This window comes from Euwallacea similis, chromosome 31 (genome assembly GCF_039881205.1).
Source record: "Euwallacea similis isolate ESF13 chromosome 31, ESF131.1, whole genome shotgun sequence".
NCBI lineage: Eukaryota > Metazoa > Arthropoda > Insecta > Coleoptera > Curculionidae > Euwallacea > Euwallacea similis.
The window spans coordinates 1,101,023-1,122,407 of NC_089639.1; the positions used below are offsets into that span (position 1 = coordinate 1,101,023).

Sequence of the window (21,385 nt, forward strand, 5' to 3'; positions counted from 1 at the left end):
ATGTGACATCCACACCTCCATGGAGTAGGATACCGCCGGACTTTCACTTGGCCCTTCATCAATACAGCAAACGAGACTCGCCAGCTATCCTTCTCATCCGTTCTTTTCAACAAATCATTGACTCATTTGCACCGGACAGTATACTCTACACGGATGCCTCTAAATCTAAGGAGGGCGTGGGTTGGGCAGTCACGAGCGCGCGCGACTTGGTGGCGAGCTCTGGTCTTCCGGATGTGTGTGGCATCTATGCGGGTGAATTGTTCGCAATATATAGAGCAGTGAAAGGGATGAACGGTGACAACAAAACATTTGCTATCTGTTCGGACTCACTAGGTGCATTACAAGCAATCAAGGACCCTTACAGCCCGAATTCTCTAATTCAAAATATCCAAGAAGACATCCATACCTTATCCTCCAGCCACTGCAAAATTCACTTGGTATGGATCCCATCACACATCGGAATAGCAGGTAACGAATTAGCGGACTCGAGTGCGGGAAATGCGGCCCGCTCTCGGACCATAGAGCAACATTTTTACCTACCGAAGGACGCAAGCAAACATTTCACAGTGGCTATTGAGGGTAAGTGGCAAAACCTCTGGAGCCTATCCAACACAAAACTGTCACAAATCGAACCATCGCTGCTCCCTTTTAAACAACTCCAACTAGATAGAAAAGGCACTGTGGCCATGAGAAGACTGAGGATTGGACATACAAGACTGACTCATGGTCACCTAATGGAAAGGACACCCCCACCAAAATGTGATAGGTGCAATGTCTTGCTGACAGTCGACCATATCGTCACAAAGTGTCCAGTCTATAGTGCCAATAGGGCCTCTTTCCGAATTAAGGATGAACTGCACAAGAACTGGCACTCCACCGTAGATCAGAGAGCAACCTTAGAATTTCTAAAGTCAATCGATCTTTTTAACTCCATCTAAATGTAATTTTATGTCTACTCGAAGTGTACATGTACTAGAAACGTCTTGTAAACCGTATGTTGTCAAATGTATGTTGAGTGCCAATAACCTAAGTAGTTGAGGCACTATAATCTTAATAAAAAAAAAAAAAAAAAAAATAGCAATGCATTTAGTCCTAAAATTGTAACAGGTTGGTGTACTTGATAAATGCCTACAGGCGCCATTTAATGTTAATGTCAAACGTGGCAAATTGTTTATTTAATTTATGCGGTTTTTGCAGGTTAATAAGACTTAAATTATCTCATAAAATTTTCCTGCGACCGTGCGAAAAAGCAGCTTTTGCGAGTTGAAATTAAGAGTTAATCGCACGCATTTACAAAATTAAGTAGCAATTTATCGTACATGTGCGGTAAAAATAATACCCACCACCTTTTTTACAGCACTCATATCAAAGTGATATATGTTAGAGTTAAAAAAAATTCTAGACACTTGACATTGAGATGCATACGGTAAAACTTTTTACGACACTTGGACCTGTAAAGATTTTACCACTGGCTAATATTTAATTCAATTTATGGGCAATAAAGTTTTACGCACAGGAGTTTGTAGGAAAAATATTGTACTTAACATGTGCGAAATTGGTGTTTTTACCATAATTAATTGCTGATTTGATCGAATACCGTTTAGCATTATTCAGTCAATTACAATCAACGCGCGATAAAATGTCACTTTCCGTATTTATGGTAAGTGACTAATGTTATAATATTGCGATATTAAACTACACATTATGATATTTTTTATTTTTATGACTTTTATACAAAAGTGTAAAAGGACCACCAATAATTTTTTTCTCGAAATTTAGTTAAATTCCAAGATTACAATTTGTTTTAGATAAATTCCTAGATTAAAGTTCCTGCACGGAACTGTTTAGCAAATATATGTATATCTAGACTGATAATTTTTCAATACTGTTTCGAAGAATAACAATCCCAACTAAACACTTCTAAATTCACAAACGTTGGTACAATAAAATAATATTTATCTCTTTGAGTTATCATTTATATTTTGGTCGTGCTTCACTCTAAATAAATACCCCAAAGAAGACTTTAGTGGATTACATTAATGATGATACCGGCGTATTAAAATCAACTTTATTTTCCTTTTAATTTTTCTATATGGACATTATAAAACTTATGGTTCAAATCACGTAACTTTTTATTCCCGTCACAAAATGTAAAAATTGAGAGTCGCCTTACGTAAAATAACGAGTCATATACATTTAACATGTTAAAAAAGAATAAAGATATATTTGAATGTCTGCGCCTGTATTAATTTTTTGCCGCTTAATCTGTGGAGATTTTGGTTTAATTTGGTGTTTTAAACCTTTGTCTTCTTTGTTCATTGACTTTGGCGGTAAAAATTTGTTTAACAGAGAGAAACTGTTTGATAGAAAAGCAATCTCACTCATAATTATTAATGTTGATGATTACTTAAGTGAATCAGAAATTTCCTTTAGTGATTTTAGTGATTAAGTATACTTTTTTAAATGTGTTTATTCAGAATATTTTCTTCAGATTTGTCAGTTTGTTAGCAATAAAGATTATTATTATTTTTACTTTTTTGTTCATTAGTCTGATCATTATTCGCTCCCGATCTAACAAAACTATTAAATGGTGTTAAATACTGATAGCATTGCATCGATACCTGACAAATTCCTGCAACATATTGATTTTGAAAAGATGTGGCATCACTGCTGATGTGAAGCCTGTGACGTGCATAAATAGTTACGTGATTTGAACCATATACTAAGTTTCCTTCTATTAAATTAAATCACTATTTCACGTTATTATTTCACTCTCTTTATAATCATCCCCCCATCAACAACCCAATCTTAACAATTGTAAGGAGATATTCTTTTTTTAACATTTAGGATGTTGAAGTAGTACTCTTATTCTATTGTATTCATTCTTAATGTAATTATCATTCTTGATTCTCTTATTTCTTATACACTCACAATCCTCACAATCACGTTATTCGCGATCCTGCTCATTTTGTGTAATTACTGATTACAGTGAATTTTAACCAGCAGAATATACCATTTTCCGAGTGTTCTGTGTTTTGTTCGAATTCGAAAAAAGTCTACTACATCAAACTGGCGTCACAAATGGAAACAATACAAAGTGTTTGTTGCGTTACATAATATCGTCATATTTTTCAGAATGTCAGTACATAATCTTAAGTGTGCACTTTTACTATTTATATGGCTTAGCATTATACAGGATGTCCAAAATTCAGCTCCTAACATTAACATTTTTTTAATGGGACACCCTACAATTTTAAGTAGTATCACTACTAGGTGGGCTGTTATACCTCACATCCCAAAATACCACATTTGGCACCTATTCCCACCCCATATTACCCTTTACCCCCAGGTACCTACCTAGCCCCCATAACCGCTAAAAACCCTCTGCATTAATCTTTTCGTCTCTCTCTAACCATTGGAAAATTTTTAAACAAATGCATTAGAAATTTTCTCAAATTCCCAGGTACCTACCTGAGGGAAAATTAAAGAAATTTTCTCCAAAAAATTTTTTTATCTCCCCAAAGAAGTTACTTTGCACAACATATGACAAGTGAGAGGAAGAAGTTTACATGGATCTTTTCTTTTTAAAAAATATTTAATTTTCTTAAAAATGTTTTTATTGTTAAATATAACGACAAGATCATAATTTACAATGGTGGGCTTGGTGTCCCAGAAGACACACCCGAGTCTTCATCACTGCAAGAATATAAAAGAATTTTTAATTGTAATATACAGTTTAGCTCAGAACCAATAAAGGTTCAAGACCATTTTAATAATATTATATTATAATTATAGTTCATACTTTACCTGTCGGCTCGAATACGTCTCCTAAAAGAACTTTTTGACTGTGGATTTCCAAATGTTATGTCCACATGCAATCCATTAAATAATTCCAATCTTATGGTGGTAACATTAACTTTAGCTACGTTGTCTAACATTGTGAAAGGAATTGATAAATCCAATCCTTCTATCCGGTTTACCCCTGGAGGTGACGGCGAAATAATAATATTGTTTTCTTGTGTTGAGATGTTTGCTTCATAAGCACCTTCATCCATATAATTTATTATAACTCTGTATAGTGCCATCTTAATACGACTCTTAATCATTTTATAGTTCATTTTTTTTATAGTAAAAAATGGAATAAATAACCTTTAATTCAATGTTTAACGACGTATATTTAATATGTTGGGTTTATAGGTGTTTGCGTGTACCGATGGGATTCTGGGTAACGCAGTGTGCTGTTGGTGCTAACGGGGGTAATCTATATTTCCATTTCGAGGTGAGCACGCTGAAGGGACCAGCATTCTAACCCGGCAAAAATACTAGCCCTAGATACAAAATACGCGATGATACTGCTCGACTATCTTTATTTACACAAAACTATTACTACGTTTATTATCACAGTCTGTGTGTACTATACTGAGGGTGATAATTGTAGTACTTTATCTCGAGAGAGCTAAGAGAAAAATCATAAGAGATTTTTAGGGTAGTTTTGAGTTTTTATAGCTAACTAACCCCTTTCGCTATTTTTGCCCTTGCCCCTCGTCAACTGTCACTTGTCGGTGCAGGTTCTTGGAGTTGTCGGGTTTATAGGTGTTTGCGTTTACCGATGGGACTCGGAGTAACGCGGCGTGTTGTTGATGCTAACGGGGTGATTTACTTTTCCGTTACGAGTTGGATACGCTGAAGGGACCAGTATTCTAGCCCGGCAAAGATACTAGTCATAGATACAAAATACGCGCTGACACTACTCGACTATCTTTATTTACACAAAACTATTGCTACGTTTATTATCACAGTCTGTATGTACTATACCGAGGGTGATAATCGTGGTACGTTACCTCGAGAGAGCTAAGAGTAAGAGTATAAGAGTTTAAGAGCTTTAGAGCTTTAGAGTATATGGGTATAAGACTGTAAGAGTGTAAGAGGCTAAGAGCATGAGAGAGATTTTAAGGGTAATTTTTGGTTTATATAGCTAACCAACCCTTTCGCTATTTCCGCCCCTGCTACTCGTCAACTGTCACTTCTGTGAGTGTCACTTGCCGGTGCAGGTTCTCGGTGTGAACTACTCTCGAGTATATAATGCACCACAGAATGAACTGCTCTTGAGTGTACAATGCATCACAAGTGTATAATGCACCACAAATATGTGGCGAAGCCAGAAGCGCGGTGCAGTGTCACCCGTCTAATAATGACAGTGACAGTGCACTACGAACAAGAGCAACATATCGGTTCTGCAGAGAATTTAAACAACAGCGGGAAAACATTTTCCGTAACGGTTTTCGGGAATACGTTCCGGAATGTTCGATTAAAAACTCTATAAAACCGTTGATCACATCAACAACCTTCTCTTTTTTCTTTTGGGCTTTATCTCCTCCACATGTACTCCAACTGGTAACAATCATACTCTGTATACAGTAGATATAAGTTTATTCTAAGTTTAGTAATAAAACATTTAAGGTTCCTGTTTTACGAATTCTGTGTGGAAATCCCATTTCTGACACCCAACGGAAAGCGCCTAGCGATTCCACACATCAACGATAGGATAAACATCTTTTAGTGCAACCAATGCTAGTCTCAAGTCTAGAAAAATGCAGAGAGGAAGGTATTATAATTAATTAATACAATACAGCAAAACGCTGACTCACACAAGTTAAAGGTTATCAATAATCAAATAATTATTTATTAGCTTAATATCGTTTTTCACGGTCAATTTTGTTGTTAAATGATTTTTCGAAATGAAAATAAAATCAGGATCTTTAAGATTTTTTAAAGTAAGAAAATACTTTTAAAAAAGCGAAAACGTTATACAGTTAGTCTCATGAGTATTCGTACTCTATTGCTTCTCTATTTTAAATTACTGTTATTAATTTACAATGAACGATTTGAAACTGGTACCATCACAAACCTACTTTCCAATTAAAGGGCTTTTAAACTCATATGTACTTTCTTGCAAATTCAAATGTTTATATGGCGAAAACGTAATTTTAAGGAAATAAGAACAAAATGAGGCTCACAAGAGTATTCGTACTGCAACTGTCTGTTATGGGTTAAATCAAGATGATAAGAAATTTAGCCTCTCTTAACTTGTTTGCGGCATAATACGAACGATTACCAATATAGACATATCGATTTGTTAGTCTTTAGGAGATACTAGTAAAAATGGGGAGAAAAAGTAGTGAAGTTTCATTAAGTGATAGGAAGTTAATTCTAAAATGGCACACTGAAGGTAAAAGTTATTTAGAAATTGCGAATTTAGTGGGCAGAAGTAAATCTACGGTACAATATGTTATAAAAAACGTTAAGTCAAGTGGAGATATTTGCAATAAACAACGTAAAGGAGGCCCGAAGAAACTTACTCCTTACGAGGAGCAGTTATTAAGGAAATAAAGAAGAATCCACAAATTAGTGGACCCAAGTTAGCAGTATTCGTCTTAAAATACTTCAAAAAAGAAGTATCAGCAGAAACATGTAGAAGAATTTTGAGAAAGAACGACTACAATGGGAGAATTGCCAGAAAGAAGCCATTTATTAATAAAAGGAATCGAATGAAACGTTTAGAATTTGCAAAAAAATATGTCGACAAGGATATTAATTTTTGGGAACGAGTAATTTTTACTGACGAAAGTAAATTCAATTTGTTCAATTCAGATGGACGAACAATGGTGTGGAGAAAATCAAATTCAGAGTACGAATTAAAAAATTTAAAAGGAACCGTAAAGCATGGAGGTGGTTCCGTCATGGTGTGGGGTTGTATGTCCGCAAATGGTGTTGGTGATTTGGTTTTTATTGAAGGAATCATGGACAAAACATATTACCTAAATATTTTACGGAATCACTTGGCATCAAGTGCTACAAAATTAGAGTTACAACATAATTATTATTTCCAGCAAGATAATGATCCAAAACACACGGCTCATATTGTGAAAGAATGGATCTTATATAATACGCCACATACCTTGGCAACACCACCCCAAAGTCCCGATATCAATCCTATAGAACATTTATGGTCAGAAATGAAAAGAAGATTAAAAAACTACGAAATTGATAGCAAAAAAACATTAAAAGTAAAACTTTTGGATATTTGGAATAAAATTGAACCAACATATACGAAAAAATTAGTTAGTAGTATGCCTAATCGGCTTAAAAGTGTTATAAAATCCCGGGGAGGTCCAACAAAATATTAAATAATAGAAAATAAACTGATCTTTTAGTATAGTTTTAGTAGGTACGAATACTCTTGTGGGTGTGATTTTGTTACTTATTATACTTAAAATTATATTTTGTTAATAATACTGTTTATCTTCAATAAAGTTTATAGGAATTGGGCTTTTTACACGCCCATAAAATATTTCTACTAAAAAAAAAATTGTTGAAAATTACTTATAAAAAAGTATTTTTATTTTTAAATCTGGAATCAATAGGGTAGGAATACTCATGAGACTCACTGTACCTGCGGGTTCAAAGAACCTTATTAGGACGCTTCGCGTCCATACAGAATGACGAAGGCTGTATTATTTATTTCTTACGCCGCAACATACTTAACTTACTTTGTTAATTTCTTTGCGTTTACTTTCAAGTAATTCAAGTTGTCTAGGTATCGTAGCCAAATTTAATAAAGGTAAAATCTATTTATCTTTTTTGTCAATAAACAATTCAATGGGCAAAAGCATCTTACCCGTTCTATCCTGTTTAATCATAATATCCGTAGCTATATCAGATAACGGAAACCATAATCGTTGATCAGTTCGGTATTTTTTGTCTCTACTAACTATTATTGTTGGTGATACTTGTTCGTCATCTTCATATTCTTATATCGGATTTGTCCCCGGAGGAAACAACTCAGGACTTCGTTCACGAATTGTCTTATATCGAATTTTTCCTATTGCCTGTTTGTTCAAGCAATTAAAATTTAATACCCCCAATTTTATCGACTCTAATAGTTTCATTGCATGGTATCATATAATAGCTTAAATATTCTCTAGCAAATTCTTCTTCCATTATATTGCTGTATAGCATTGCACCCATTAACGAACCTAAACTAGGCGATATGGATGCTGTACATCCTAAGGCGCTTTGCTCTCGTGTTTGAAAACGGTCACACTTTGCGTTTAATTTTTTACAGTCCATTATTAATTGTATTGTTTTGTTTTATTTATTTTTACAAAATATTTGTTATATTCAATTTAATTCAACAATAGCTCCACGGTATTCCATCTTCTTTTTTAATATCATTCTTTTATGACATTCAAATTTAAATTCTTTTGTTACGTTTTTATTAACCAATGTTTTATTTTTGACATTTCTAGTTATAATTTAGTTTTATTTTGTCAATTTCTTTATTCAAAATTTTTTCCATTGCTGCCTCCCAAACTGTTCATTTCGGATAGAAGTATGGAAGGCTTTTTGTCTCCGAGTTGGAGTTGCGAAAAAAGTTTCTTATACTTTTTTTCTTGTGATTCTACAAGGGCATCCAATACCTTTTGACGAAGGGTTTGGAACTTGTTGTTCATGGGAGGTTTAATAACTAGAACTCTAACACAAATCAAACTTTCTGTGTCCATAATTCCGATAGTAGTGTGAAATTTCAAGTCGTCTGAAGTCACTCCACTGATAAAAAATTGTGATTCCAATTGAGAAAACCACAATTCAGGATCTGTTCTACTAAATGGTAGAGCTTTAATGAAGATTCTAGCTTCTTGGTCCATAGAGGGCTCGATGATGTTAGCTTCTGGCTGGATTGTTTTAGAACGTGGCATGATTGGATGAGATAGCTTGTGTTCTAGAGGGTTGATGAGTTGAGTTCGGAGTCGGAGTCACCAATTGTCCTTATTGTTGAAGGATGTTGACGATCGCGAATGTTGTAAAGAACTGTTTTTATTTAATCTTGACAACTACTTAAATAAACTAATTTGACAAAAAGTAACTATTCACAAATACTCTAAAAAATAATAATAATTGGTGGTTTGCCAGACCTACCTATGACAACAATATACAACAATATACAATATACACCTATAAATAAACTAATTATTAAGAAAGTAAAACAGGTACTCACAATTAGCACCTGACCTAAATTACGTGCACCACACACTCTTCCACAGTGTTCAGGAATATTCGAGCGCCTCAGTTCTCGACGCCTGAACCTCACATATAAATGCATGCGGGATCAGAGAGCGAGTATCAGAGTCTTAGAGTACACGGCAATCATCTAGCCTTTACATATACTGTAAATAGTCCTTGTACAATATACTTGTATTTTAGTGGTTTTTATTATTTCGTTATATCCCACGGACATAACAATTTCAAATATAAAACTCTCATTGTACAACAGAAACAATGACTTAATTAAAGATATTCAGCAAGTTATGATATATTTGCATTTGTTAGAAGAATAAATAGGAAATAATTTCTATATATAATAAAAATGTCAAGACAAGAACTCCTTTATTGTCGTAAGTGTAAAAACAAGACGGAAAATATCAATGCCTCTACAGTACAAGCGTCTAACGGGGTTGGAGACTTGCAGCATCCCAAGCACAATGCAAAATTTGTAAATCCAACAAAAGTAAGTTTATTAAATTACCGAAATCTGAAGCTGTAATTAAAACCGGTGCAGAAATGTCACGAGATCGCCCCGACCTCCTAGGATGCGAAGCATCGGATGCTGAAGGTATCCGAAGGAAGCCTCCGGCAATCGTGTCCGAAGAAGAAGCTAAGGAATTGCACAACCGAGTTCGGAAAAATTTTCCTACACGAAAAATTATAACATTAGGAATTGACGATATTTGAGCAGCTGATCTGGTTATAATGGTTAATTATGAAAAAGAAAATGATAATTTTAAATATATACTAAATGTGATTGACACATTTTCCAAGATTGCACGGTTTGATCCTTTAAAGAAGAAAAGTGGTGTAGAAGTTACTAAAGTTTTCGAAAGAATTATATACGCAGCGATGCGTGTAAATCATAAATCGCCAAATCTGCTTCATACAGATAAAGGATTAGAGTTTGAAAACGCAACTTTCAAATCAATGTTAAAAAAATACAATATTAAAATGTATCGTACGGAAAATGAACAAAAGTCGACAATTATCGAAAGATTTAACAGAACAATGAACGAAAAATTAAAAATCCAATTTGAGATTCGTCAAAATTTTAAATGGATTGATATTTTACCAAAACTGTTCATGGAATATAACTATACAAATGTGCGCAGCACAATCGGTATGAAACTATCCGAAGTTAAAACAAGTAATGAAGCAGATATTCTGCTTCGATTGAGCACAAGAAGTGTTACTTTCGATAAACCTAAATATAAGGTTGGAGATCGCGTACGAATAACTAGTTACAAGAGTACGTTCGCAAATAAATTGTTAAAGAGGGTAGGTTTTATTTTTAATAAAATACACGCACGTGTCCTCAAACAACTTTATTCTATCCTTTTCGGGAATCGAATGCACCACCGTACCAAAGATGTATCAGGGTCACCCCCGAGTGCATCTGTTGATCTTTAAAAGAATTGACATGTACCATTTTACCTTCTTCCCACGCTCACAACCCTCGATCATTCTCTTCACACTTATGTTAGAACAGACCGATAGGCGAATCGTTTTCTGTATTTTATGTTCCAGCCAAGATTTCTATCTTCTACAACAAGTGATTTATTCTTATTTAATACAGGGCTAAACAATAAAGGGTATATATGTGCTTGATTATGGGAACTAGTTATAATAAAATATAGAAATAATCGGTTGAAAGAAATATTTATCAATAAAGTTTAGCACACTAACCCTACCACATATAAAATTAAAGACTTAGATAATAAAGAAATTATTGGTTCGTTTGTAATGTACCTATCTTATGAATTAGGATAAATTAACTAACATTCGAGCTTATTTGTATTTCTCATGAAGAATTGTATTTGTTCCGTACTAACTGGGCCTTTGGCCCAACCAATAATATTAACTTAACCTTGGCCCTACAGATAAAGCAATTAAGCCAAGGTCCGGGGTTTTTCCAATAGACATTGCATAGTAATTAGTTTTGTAATCACCCTTCTATTTGATTAGACATATACATAAATATAGCTTTAGGATAAAAACAAGAGGACTTCCCAATAGAATCTCGACCAAAATAGTTGATTATAGTAGTGACTAATAGAACCAACGCGTTTTTGTTGTTCAAACCTGCCTCCCTGCATCAGGGTACATAACAGTTTTTCCGACAAAAAAGAACTTAAGTGAGAAATTGCGGAGAGCTAGTCTCTTCACTAGTGATTTGATGGGTTCATACTGTGAGTATGCCAGAAAAAAATTATCCTTGCTAAAATCTTTAAATGTCAATTTAACCGAAAGTCTATATTTGGAAATTATTATTGGGGACATTGACGATGTCCAAGTCAAAACGGCTGCCTTCAACAGTAAGATTAATAATGTCAGCGAATTATTAGATCTTCTGGCGAATTATAATAAAAATAACCGTAAATTCGATTCCGGTAAACCTAAAAGGAATTATCCATTCGATTTCAAAGTTCAACGAAACTCTGATGTTAAGTTGTGTTTCATTTGCAACGATCCTGGACACCTTAGTCGTGCCTGTCCAAAAAGAACGAGATTTAGTCATTCTGTAGATAATGTTAAGGGTAAATTCCCAGATAGAAGTAGCCTTACCTGTAGTTTTTGCCATAAAACAAGGCACAGGGTTGATGACTGTTTTCAGAGAAAGCGAGAGCAACCGTCCACCTCTCGTCAGGTGAACTTTTTTTGCGCGAACTTGGACAAAAATTTCTGCACCCAATTTAAAATCCAAAATGTTTCGGTTAATTGCTTTGTAGATACCGGCGCTGAGTGCAGTTTAATATCGAAAAAAATTATTAAGCAATTAAACTGTAATCTGGAGCCAACCTTTCTAACTTTACATGGCATAGGAGCGTCCTCCCTAGTTGTAAACACGAAAACGATTTTAAATATAGAGAAGGACGGCACTGCTTTCGAATTTGTTTTTTTTGTGGTTGATAGTTCCGCCATTGTCCCCGATTGCATATTAGGTCGCGATATTTTTAATCACCCCGGGGTCCAGCTTCTTACAGACGATAAGGGCACCTGTATTTATTTAAAAGATGACCGTGGGTCGTTACCTAAGGGCGTAAACACCATTTCCGTTTCGGCGGAAGTTGTGAAGACGCCCTTGCGGGGACAAAATTTAGAGGATTTATTGGCATTACTCACGAAGTATAGCCAATACATCACTACTGGAATTTCAGTGTCACCAATTGCTACCGCGGAACTAGAAATTAAATTAAAGGATGACAAGGTAGTTAACTTCCGTTCTTATCGAATGACTCATTCTGAACGAGAAAAGGTCAAATTAATCATTAAGGAATTGCTCGAACATAATATTATACGCGAAAGCAACTCCCCCTTTGCAAGTCCCATAGTTCTTGTTCACAAAAAGGACAGGAGCACTCGTATGTGCTGTAATTTTCGGGCGCTGAATAAAATCACTGTTAGGGATCGTTTTACCTTGCCCAGAATCAATGATCAGCTGACCGTTTAGGTAAAAATAAGTACTTCACCACCTTGGATATGGCATCTGGATTTCATCAGATACCAATAGCCAGGTGTTCGATCGAAAAAACTGCTTTCGTGACACCTGATGGTCACTATAAATATTTGCGAATGCCGTTCGGTCTCTCGAACGCACCGGCTGTTTTTCAGCGGACGATTTGTGGCGCTCTAAGTGATAAGGATGCCATGGTTTACTTAGACGACATACTTGTAGGTTTTCTCCGTTGTCTAGGGGTTTATTAATTGGAGCTTCGGCAATTGTGTTTTAGGGATAGCTAGGGACTTTTCAATGATAGCCACGTCAACTTAACGATATGAATATATTAGATAAAACTGAGTAAAAAGCGCGAGCACGACCCCCGAGTCTTCAGTCCCCCGGGAAGCCAGGAAAAAGAGGGCGATCCGCTTTCTCCCTAACCTTAAGTATGAACATCCATGGTCGTAAACCACGGGCGTACCATCTAAACAATACTTAAAGACATATTAAAAGCCCTCCGCATGGAGCCGCTGCGTCCACATCTGGCACCCAGCCCTTGGCGAAGATCTCGCCAAAGGGAACCAGCATTGTACTTCCCATGCCAACAGAGCGTCGTGGAAAAAACCCAGGCTACCGGGTAACGTCAACCATGGGCGTACCTTAAGGGTAAATCGCCCTCATGCCCCAATTCTTAATCCTAACTTATAGCATAATATTTACAAACTATGTACACTAAACGGTCTGACAAGCGGATCTCACATACTTATTCCTTCAATGACCATACCCGAAGGCTTGAAAAAATTAGCTAGTTTTGGATTGTCTCACGGAAGCAGGTTTTTCGGTAAATATCAACAAGTGTAACTTTTTTGTAAAGCAAATCGAGTATTTGGGCCAGGAAGTTTCTGAAGATGGTATACGGCCAGGGAAAAATAAAGTGAACGCCCTCTTGAAGGCCCCCGATCCATGCAACGTCAAGCAAGTGGGGCAATTTATGGGTCTTGTTAATTATTTTCATAAATTTGTTCCGGAACTGGTGGCACGTACGGCCTGCATCACGCAATTGACAAAGAATAACGAGCCTTTTTGTAATGTGCCGGGTTGGAATAACTATACGCGAGTCAAAAATATAACACTTTATTAACTTCTCGATAATACAAGAGCGGGAGCGAGGCGTAAAGACCCTTTTATGTAAGTGTTTTGTGTAGATGAGTCTGAAGGTTTCTGCTGGACTATCTCTTAACTGCTTGACTGCCCTATTTATATAAATGATATCTACGTGGACTTTGCTAAAGTACATTAATAAGGGTAGTTTGAACCTTAAACAGTACTGAGACTTTGAGTCTCAGCTAATTACAATTTGATGGTTGTTATACAAAGGAATTGTGTTTCTACGTAAATATACATTCTAATTAAGTTCTAATATTGTCCTTAGGTTTCCATGAGAAAATAGTACAAGAAATAATGTAAGAGGTTAATACATATATGATATTATTACGTATGCGTAACCCGGGGTGCTTTACATTTTAATTGGGGGGATGAGCAAAAAATCGCGAAATCTTATGTTTGCGCCTTCCTTATTCAGAGACCTCTACTAGCCGTCTTTGATCCGAGTTTGGGAACAGAACTCCATACAGATGCTAGTTCAGTAGGTTACGGAGGCATCCTCTTTCAGAAACACGACCATCAATTGCAAGTGGTTACTTACTTTTCTAAAAGAACATCGAGGGAGGAGTCGAAGTACCACTCCTACGAGTTGGAAACCCTGGCGGTATATTATGCCATTAATTTCCGGGTTTATTTACTTGGCATGAAGTTCAAAGTCGTAATCGATTGTAACTCTCTTAAGTTATCCCAAAACAAAAGGGAGTTAATACCGAGAGTAGCCCGATGGTGGTTATTTTTACAATCGTACGATTTTGAGATTGAATATCGCAAAGGAAAATATATCCAACACGTGGACTACTTTACTAGGAATCCATTAAGGAGGTCGTTGACTCCGAGGTCGTAAAAATTCAGACTGTGACCACGGACAATTGGTTAAAGAGGGCCCAAAGAAAAGATCATGAAACCCAGGGCATCATAAACAAACTAAACGACGGGAAACTCACGACCGACTATTTTTGTCAAAACGAGTTGTTATTTAAAAAAATTAACCCCGGTCAAAACCCGCCTATTTACCGCGAAATTTTTATTTTTGGCGCCACTTAAGACCTTGTCAAGTACTGAGATGTGCAATGCCATGACCTTGTACTTAAATATGTTTGGTATCACGCGGAGAGTGATCTGCGATAGGGGTGCCAATTTTACTGATAGTTTAGTTCAAAAATTACTCTCGGAACTGGGTATTCACCAACATTTTATTGCCAAAAGTGCTCCACGGGACAATGGACAGGTGGAACGCTATGTGGGAACAGTAACCAACTTGCTTAGGGCAGAAATAACTAATAAAACAGAAGGGCCGAATGTAATTCAGAAATTGCAAAATACATTGAACACTATGGTACAAAAGACAACTGGATTTTCGCCAGTGTATTTATTAACGGGGGTTAAGGGCAGTAGCCCCGATGTAAAAAACTTGATAGCGTCCATTTCGTTGAAGGACGTCCCCAATAATTTATTAAGCGATCGAGAACTGGCATACGAACGTATGAAGAAGCAAGCGGATTTGGCGAAAAATTTGTTTGACAAGAAAAGAAGGTCAAACAAGGTATTCGTAATAGGTGACTACGTCTATCACCCTTCAGGCAATAGTCATTTGGCAAAATTAGACGACAGGTATGAGGGACCATTTGAAATAACTCAAGTTCTCTCTAATGAAAGGTATGCGCTGAAAAGTATTGCGTCAAATCGAAAACGAGTTGTGGCCAAGGACATGATTAAATTATGGCCTGATGACTTATCGGACAATTCATGATTTATTTACTTTTATTTTTCTAAAGTTGTTGAAAGCGGGACGCTTTGCAGTTCATATTCTTTTATTATTTTTTAAATTTTTATAAAGTTGTTGGAAGCGGGACGCTTCGCAACTAATGTTAGTTGTCCTGTTGAGAACGGAGCACTATATAGTTCCTGTTCTTTATTGTAGTGATGTTAGGGGCGGCACGCTTTGTAATATGTGCTTTTGTTGTCATGTTGTAAACTGTAGCTCTTCGCACTCTGTAGCTTTACTAATACCTAGTTCTAAGTTCTCTGTGTACTACTTTTCTGTTGGTAATTGTTAAGGAAATTCGAGAGCGAATTTGGTGTCAGGATTGGCCGTGTGAGCTTTCATAAAGAAATTAATACGGGATTGGTTATTAATTCATTTAAGGCAAGAGTAATAAACCTGTTATCTTACAGAGATAGTGCTATATCTTATCCTTGGGCATATGTGGTATGTCACAGACACCTATGAGTGCCCCATTGGAGATTGACTAAACTTGTACTAGTTAAAGTAGATCATTGCCTTAAAAGATAACGAGGGTCTGTTTATCATATGGGGGTGTGAAGAGAATGACTAAGGGATGTAAGCGTGGGAAGAATGTGGAAGGTTTACCGATTATTTTTTGAAGAAAAACAGATACGCGGGGATGACTCCGACACCTTGTATGGGAAGACATTCTATTCCTAATCTTTGACGAATAAAGAAGTCTTGCGTAAATTTGTGTTTTTTTTTTAATTTTCCTAAGGAGGAAATATTTTTCTTACATGTATATCTAGACTGATAATTTTTCAATACTGTTTCGAAGAATAACAATCCCAACTAAACACTTCTAAATTCACAAACGTTGGTACAATAAAATAATATTTATCTCTTTGAGTTATCATTTATATTTTGGTCGTGCTTCACTCTAAATATACTGCGTGACATAGAAAAGAGAACACCCCGTAAAAATGGTTTAATTTAAATAATTTTTGGTATGCATGTTTGTTTATATGTATAGCAGAAACGATCAAAATTTCACTCATATTTATCTACGTATTTACGAGTTATTCGGAATTTTAGGTTTTTTTTAAATATAAAAATTGCAATAAAATATCAACAATACAACTGGAAAATAACATTTATTGGAGTGTAGTGTGCTTAGAAACTGCGTAGAGATATGCCTAGAACCAGAATAGAGCGAAATTTTCATCAATTGAGCGAGTTTGATAGGGGTCGAATAGTGGGTCTACGAGAGGCTGGTCTGTCATTTAGGGAAATCGCCACTAGATTGAACCGTAGTGTAAACACTATAGTGAGATGCTGTCAGGGATGGTTCGAAGAAGGGCAAACAGGCAGAAGAACAGGTACTGGACGACCTCGAAGAACTACAGAACGCCAAGATCGCCGACTCCGAATTATGGCCCTAAGAGATAGGTTCGTCTCGTCGAGGACGCTGGCGGATCAGTGGTTCGCTGAGTATGGAAGGCCCATTGGGATACGAACCATTTATCGCCGCATAAGAAGTTTTGGATTGATTTCCTACCGTCCCTATCTCGTGTTACCCCTCACATTAAATCATCGTCAAAATCGACTACAGTGGTGCCAAGAGCGGATACATTGGACTCTGGAATGGGATAATATCGTGTTTAGTGACGAATCCAGATTCTGTTTCGGTATGCATGATGGTCGGGCAAGAATACGAAGGAGACGGGGTGAAAGATGGGATCCTCAGTTTGCAATACAGAGGCATGTCCATCAGACTGTTGGGGTAATGGTTTGGGGTGCCATTGCATATGGTAGCAGGTCACCTTTAGTTTTCGTCAGAGGCAGTATGACAGCCCAGCGATACATCCAAGAAGTAATGGAACCTCATCTTGTGCCTTATCTGGAAACTCTTGTTGATCCAGTTTTCCAACAAGACAATGCACGACCACATGTGGCTAGAGTGACTATGGACTTCTTCCAACAAAATGCAGTCAATTTGCTACCTTGGCCACCTCGATCTCCAGACCTCTCGCCGATCGAACATGTATGGGATATTATAGGTAGAAGGTTGCATAATTTACCCCATCCCCCGCAAACCCTAGCGATGCTGTGTCATGCTGTCCAGTTAGCCTGGAATGAGATCTCCCAAGAGGACATCAATCACCTCATTAGATCCATGCCTAGACATGTACAGGAATGTATAAGACACCGCGGAGGACCGACAAATTATTAAATTTTTTTTAGTTTTTAACAATTAAATTTGTTCAACTTTTTAATGAAGTATTTGTTTTGGCGTAAACAACATGCATACCAAAAATTATTTAAATCAAATCATTTTTACGGGGTGTTCTCTTTTCTATGTCACGCAGTGTAAATACCCCAAAGAAGACTTTAGTGGATTACATTAATGATGATACCGGCGTATTAAAATCAACTTTATTTTCCTTTTAATTTTTCTATATGGACATTATAAAACTTATGGTTCAAATCACGTAACTTTTTATTCCCGTCACAAAATGTAAAAATTGAGAGTCGCCTTACGTAAAATAACGAGTCATATACATTTAACATGTTAAAAAAGAATAAAGATATATTTGAATGTCTGCGCCTGTATTAATTTTTTGCCGCTTAATCTGTGGAGATTTTGGTTTAATTTGGTGTTTTAAACCTTTGTCTTCTTTGTTCATTGACTTTGGCGGTAAAAATTTGTTTAACAGAGAGAAACTGTTTGATAGAAAGGCAATCTCACTCATAATTATTAATGTTGATGATTACTTAAGTGAATCAGAAATTTCCTTTAGTGATTTTAGTGATTAAGTATACTTTTTTAAATGTGTTTATTCAGAATATTTTCTTCAGATTTGTCAGTTTGTTAGCAATAAAGATTATTATTATTTTTACTTTTTTGTTCATTAGTCTGATCATTATTCGCTCCCGATCTAACAAAACTATTAAATGGTGTTAAATACTGATAGCATTGCATCGATACCTGACAAATTCCTGCAACATATTGATTTTGAAAAGATGTGGCATCACTGCTGATGTGAAGCCTGTGACGTGCATAAATAGTTACGTGATTTGAACCATATACTAAGTTTCCTTCTATTAAATTAAATCACTATTTCACGTTATTATTTCACTCTCTTTATAATCATCCCCCCATCAACAACCCAATCTTAACAATTGTAAGGAGATATTCTTTTTTTAACATTTAGGATGTTGAAGTAGTACTCTTATTCTATTGTATTCATTCTTAATGTAATTATCATTCTTGATTCTCTTATTTCTTATACACTCACAATCCTCACAATCACGTTATTCGCGATCCTGCTCATTTTGTGTAATTACTGATTACAGTGAATTTTAACCAGCAGAATATACCATTTTCCGAGTGTTCTGTGTTTTGTTCGAATTCGAAAAAAGTCTACTACATCAAACTGGCGTCACAAATGGAAACAATACAAAGTGTTTGTTGCGTTACATAATATCGTCATATTTTTCAGAATGTCAGTACATAATCTTAAGTGTGCACTTTTACTATTTATATGGCTTAGCATTATACAGGATGTCCAAAATTCAGCTCCTAACATTAACATTTTTTTAATGGGACACCCTACAATTTTAAGTAGTATCACTACTAGGTGGGCTGTTATACCTCACATCCCAAAATACCACATTTGGCACCTATTCCCACCCCATATTACCCTTTACCCCCAGGTACCTACCTAGCCCCCATAACCGCTAAAAACCCTCTGCATTAATCTTTTCGTCTCTCTCTAACCATTGGAAAATTTTTAAACAAACGCATTAGAAATTTTCTCAAATTCCCAGGTACCTACCTGAGGGAAAATTAAAGAAATTTTCTCCAAAAAATTTTTTTATCTCCCCAAAGAAGTTACTTTGCACAACATATGACAAGTGAGAGGAAGAAGTTTACATGGATCTTTTCTTTTTACAAAATATTTAATTTTCTTAAAAATGTTTTTATTGTTTAATATAACGACAAGATCATAATTTACAATGGTGGGCTTGGTGTACCAGAAGACACACCCGAGTCTTCATCACTGCAAGAATATAAAAGAATTTTTAATTGTAATATACAGTTGAGCTCAGAACCAATAAAGGTTCAAGACCATTTTAATAATATTATATTATAATTATAGTTCATACTTTACCTGTCGGCTCGAATACGTCTCCTAAAAGAACTTTTTGACTGTGGATTTCCAAATGTTATGTCCACATGCAATCCATTAAATAATTCCAATCTTATGGTGGTAACATTAACGTTAGCTACGTTTTCTAACATTGTGAAAGGAATCGATAAATCCAATCCTTCTATCCGGTTTACAGGTCCCGGCGAAATAATAATATTGTTTTCTTGTGTAGTGATGTTTGCTTCATAAGCACCTTCATCCATATAATTTATTATAACTCTGTATAGTGCCATCTTAATACGACTCTTAATCATTTTATAGCTAATTTTTTTTATAGTAAAAAATGGAATAAATAACCTTTAATTCAATGTTTAACGACGTATATTTAATATGTTGGGGTTATAGGTGTTTGCGTGTACCGATGGGATTCTGGGTAACGCAGTGTGCCGTTGGTGCTAACGGGGGTAATCTATATTTCTATTACGAGGTGAGCACGCTGAAGGGACCAGCATTCTAACCCGGCAAAAATACTAGCCCTAGATACAAAATACGCGATGATACTGCTCGACTATCTTTATTTACACAAAACTATTACTACGTTTATTATCACAGTCTGTGTGTACTATACTGAGGGTGATAATTGTAGTACTTTATCTCGAGAGAGCTAAGAGAAAAATCATAAGAGATTTTTAGGGTAGTTTTGAGTTTTTATAGCTAACTAACCCCTTTCGCTATTTTTGCCCCTGCCCCTCGTCAACTGTCACTTGTCGGTGCAGGTTCTTGGAGTTGTCGGGTTTATAGGTGTTTGCGTTTACCGATGGGACTCGGAGTAACGCGGCGTGTTGTTGATGCTAACGGGGTGATTTACTTTTCCGTTACGAGTTGGATACGCTGAAGGGACCAGTATTCTAGCCCGGCAAAGATACTAGTCATAGATACAAAATACGCGCTGACACTACTCGACTATCTTTATTTACACAAAACTATTGCTACGTTTATTATCACAGTGTGTATGTACTATACCGAGAGTGATAATCGTGGTACGTTACCTCGAGAAACGTACATCAGAAAGGGCGGAAGCAACAAAATTATGGCCGTCAATAATTTTAATTTTTGAACCTACTTCGAGCATCCTTATTTTAGTTCCATTATAAATTGTATAAGGCTTCAAAGAATTCTCAACGCAAAATTGTAACATGAATTGTGAATCATAAGCTTTAGTGTTGTGTGCAATAGCTGTATAACCTGCATGCTTTTTAGAAATGAGCCAAGTGCAAAATTCTTTATTTGTTTTAAAAATGTGCCTAGTGCCACTTAAATAATGTGCATTTACGCAATTGGCTTCATGGACGCCCGTTTCTTGTTGAGCTTCGTAATCAAACCATATGTATTTTTCCGTATAAGTACAAGACTTACTTTTTTTGTCAGCTTCTCCATTACAGATACAAGGCTCTTTACAAATACCACCCTTTTGCATTTTTTGCTGCATGTAGCATGCGTGCACTGCAATGTTGTCATACACTTTATTACAATTGAAGCATTTTCCTGAACCACAATTATGGTATTTTTCCCTGATAAGAATTTTATTACATTCCAAACATTTGTAAACTTTCGAACAAACACTTTTGTGATTTTCAAGACGTTGCTCGTTATAACAATATCTGTTGCATTCCTTGCAGTATATTTTATTTTTGTGTAACTTATCGTGTTGAACTTTTTTACACATTATACAAGTGTTGTTTTTCTTTTTTTTCTCACAATTTTGTTCCTTATTTTGGTAAGGTGTATCGCACT

At 35.9% G+C, this 21,385-nt stretch overlaps 2 protein-coding genes across 2 annotated transcripts; both read right to left on the reverse strand.

Moving 5' to 3' along the window:
* Positions 1 to 3,530: 3,530 nt before the first annotated feature.
* LOC136417919 (uncharacterized) lies at positions 3,531 to 4,537 on the reverse strand. The gene is made up of 2 exons (XM_066403779.1): positions 3,808 to 4,537; positions 3,531 to 3,696 (listed from the first exon to the last, which is right to left on the reverse strand). Exons 1-2 carry the CDS (start codon positions 4,116 to 4,118, stop codon positions 3,648 to 3,650), a joined length of 360 nt encoding a protein of 119 aa, XP_066259876.1. The 5' UTR covers positions 4,119 to 4,537; the 3' UTR covers positions 3,531 to 3,647.
* Positions 4,538 to 19,422: 14,885 nt separating this feature from the next.
* On the reverse strand, positions 19,423 to 20,333 carry LOC136417944 (uncharacterized). Its single transcript, XM_066403789.1, has 2 exons — positions 19,613 to 20,333; positions 19,423 to 19,501 (listed from the first exon to the last, which is right to left on the reverse strand). The coding sequence occupies exons 1-2, from the start codon at positions 19,903 to 19,905 to the stop codon at positions 19,453 to 19,455; spliced, it is 342 nt and encodes a 113-aa protein (XP_066259886.1). The 5' UTR covers positions 19,906 to 20,333; the 3' UTR covers positions 19,423 to 19,452.
* Positions 20,334 to 21,385: the final 1,052 nt, after the last annotated feature.

Bases quoted from the DNA above. Each gene is read 5' to 3' on its own strand.
- LOC136417919 (XM_066403779.1), bottom strand. From the start codon at position 4,118: ATGAACTATAAAATGATTAAGAGTCGTATTAAGATGGCACTATACAGA. The intron at 3,697-3,807 runs GTAAAGTATGAA...ATATTCTTGCAG, and splicing joins AGACGTATTCGAGCCGACAG to TGATGAAGACTCGGGTGTGT.
- LOC136417944 (XM_066403789.1), bottom strand. From the start codon at position 19,905: ATGATTAAGAGTCGTATTAAGATGGCACTATACAGAGTTATAATAAAT. The intron at 19,502-19,612 runs GTAAAGTATGAA...ATATTCTTGCAG, and splicing joins AGACGTATTCGAGCCGACAG to TGATGAAGACTCGGGTGTGT.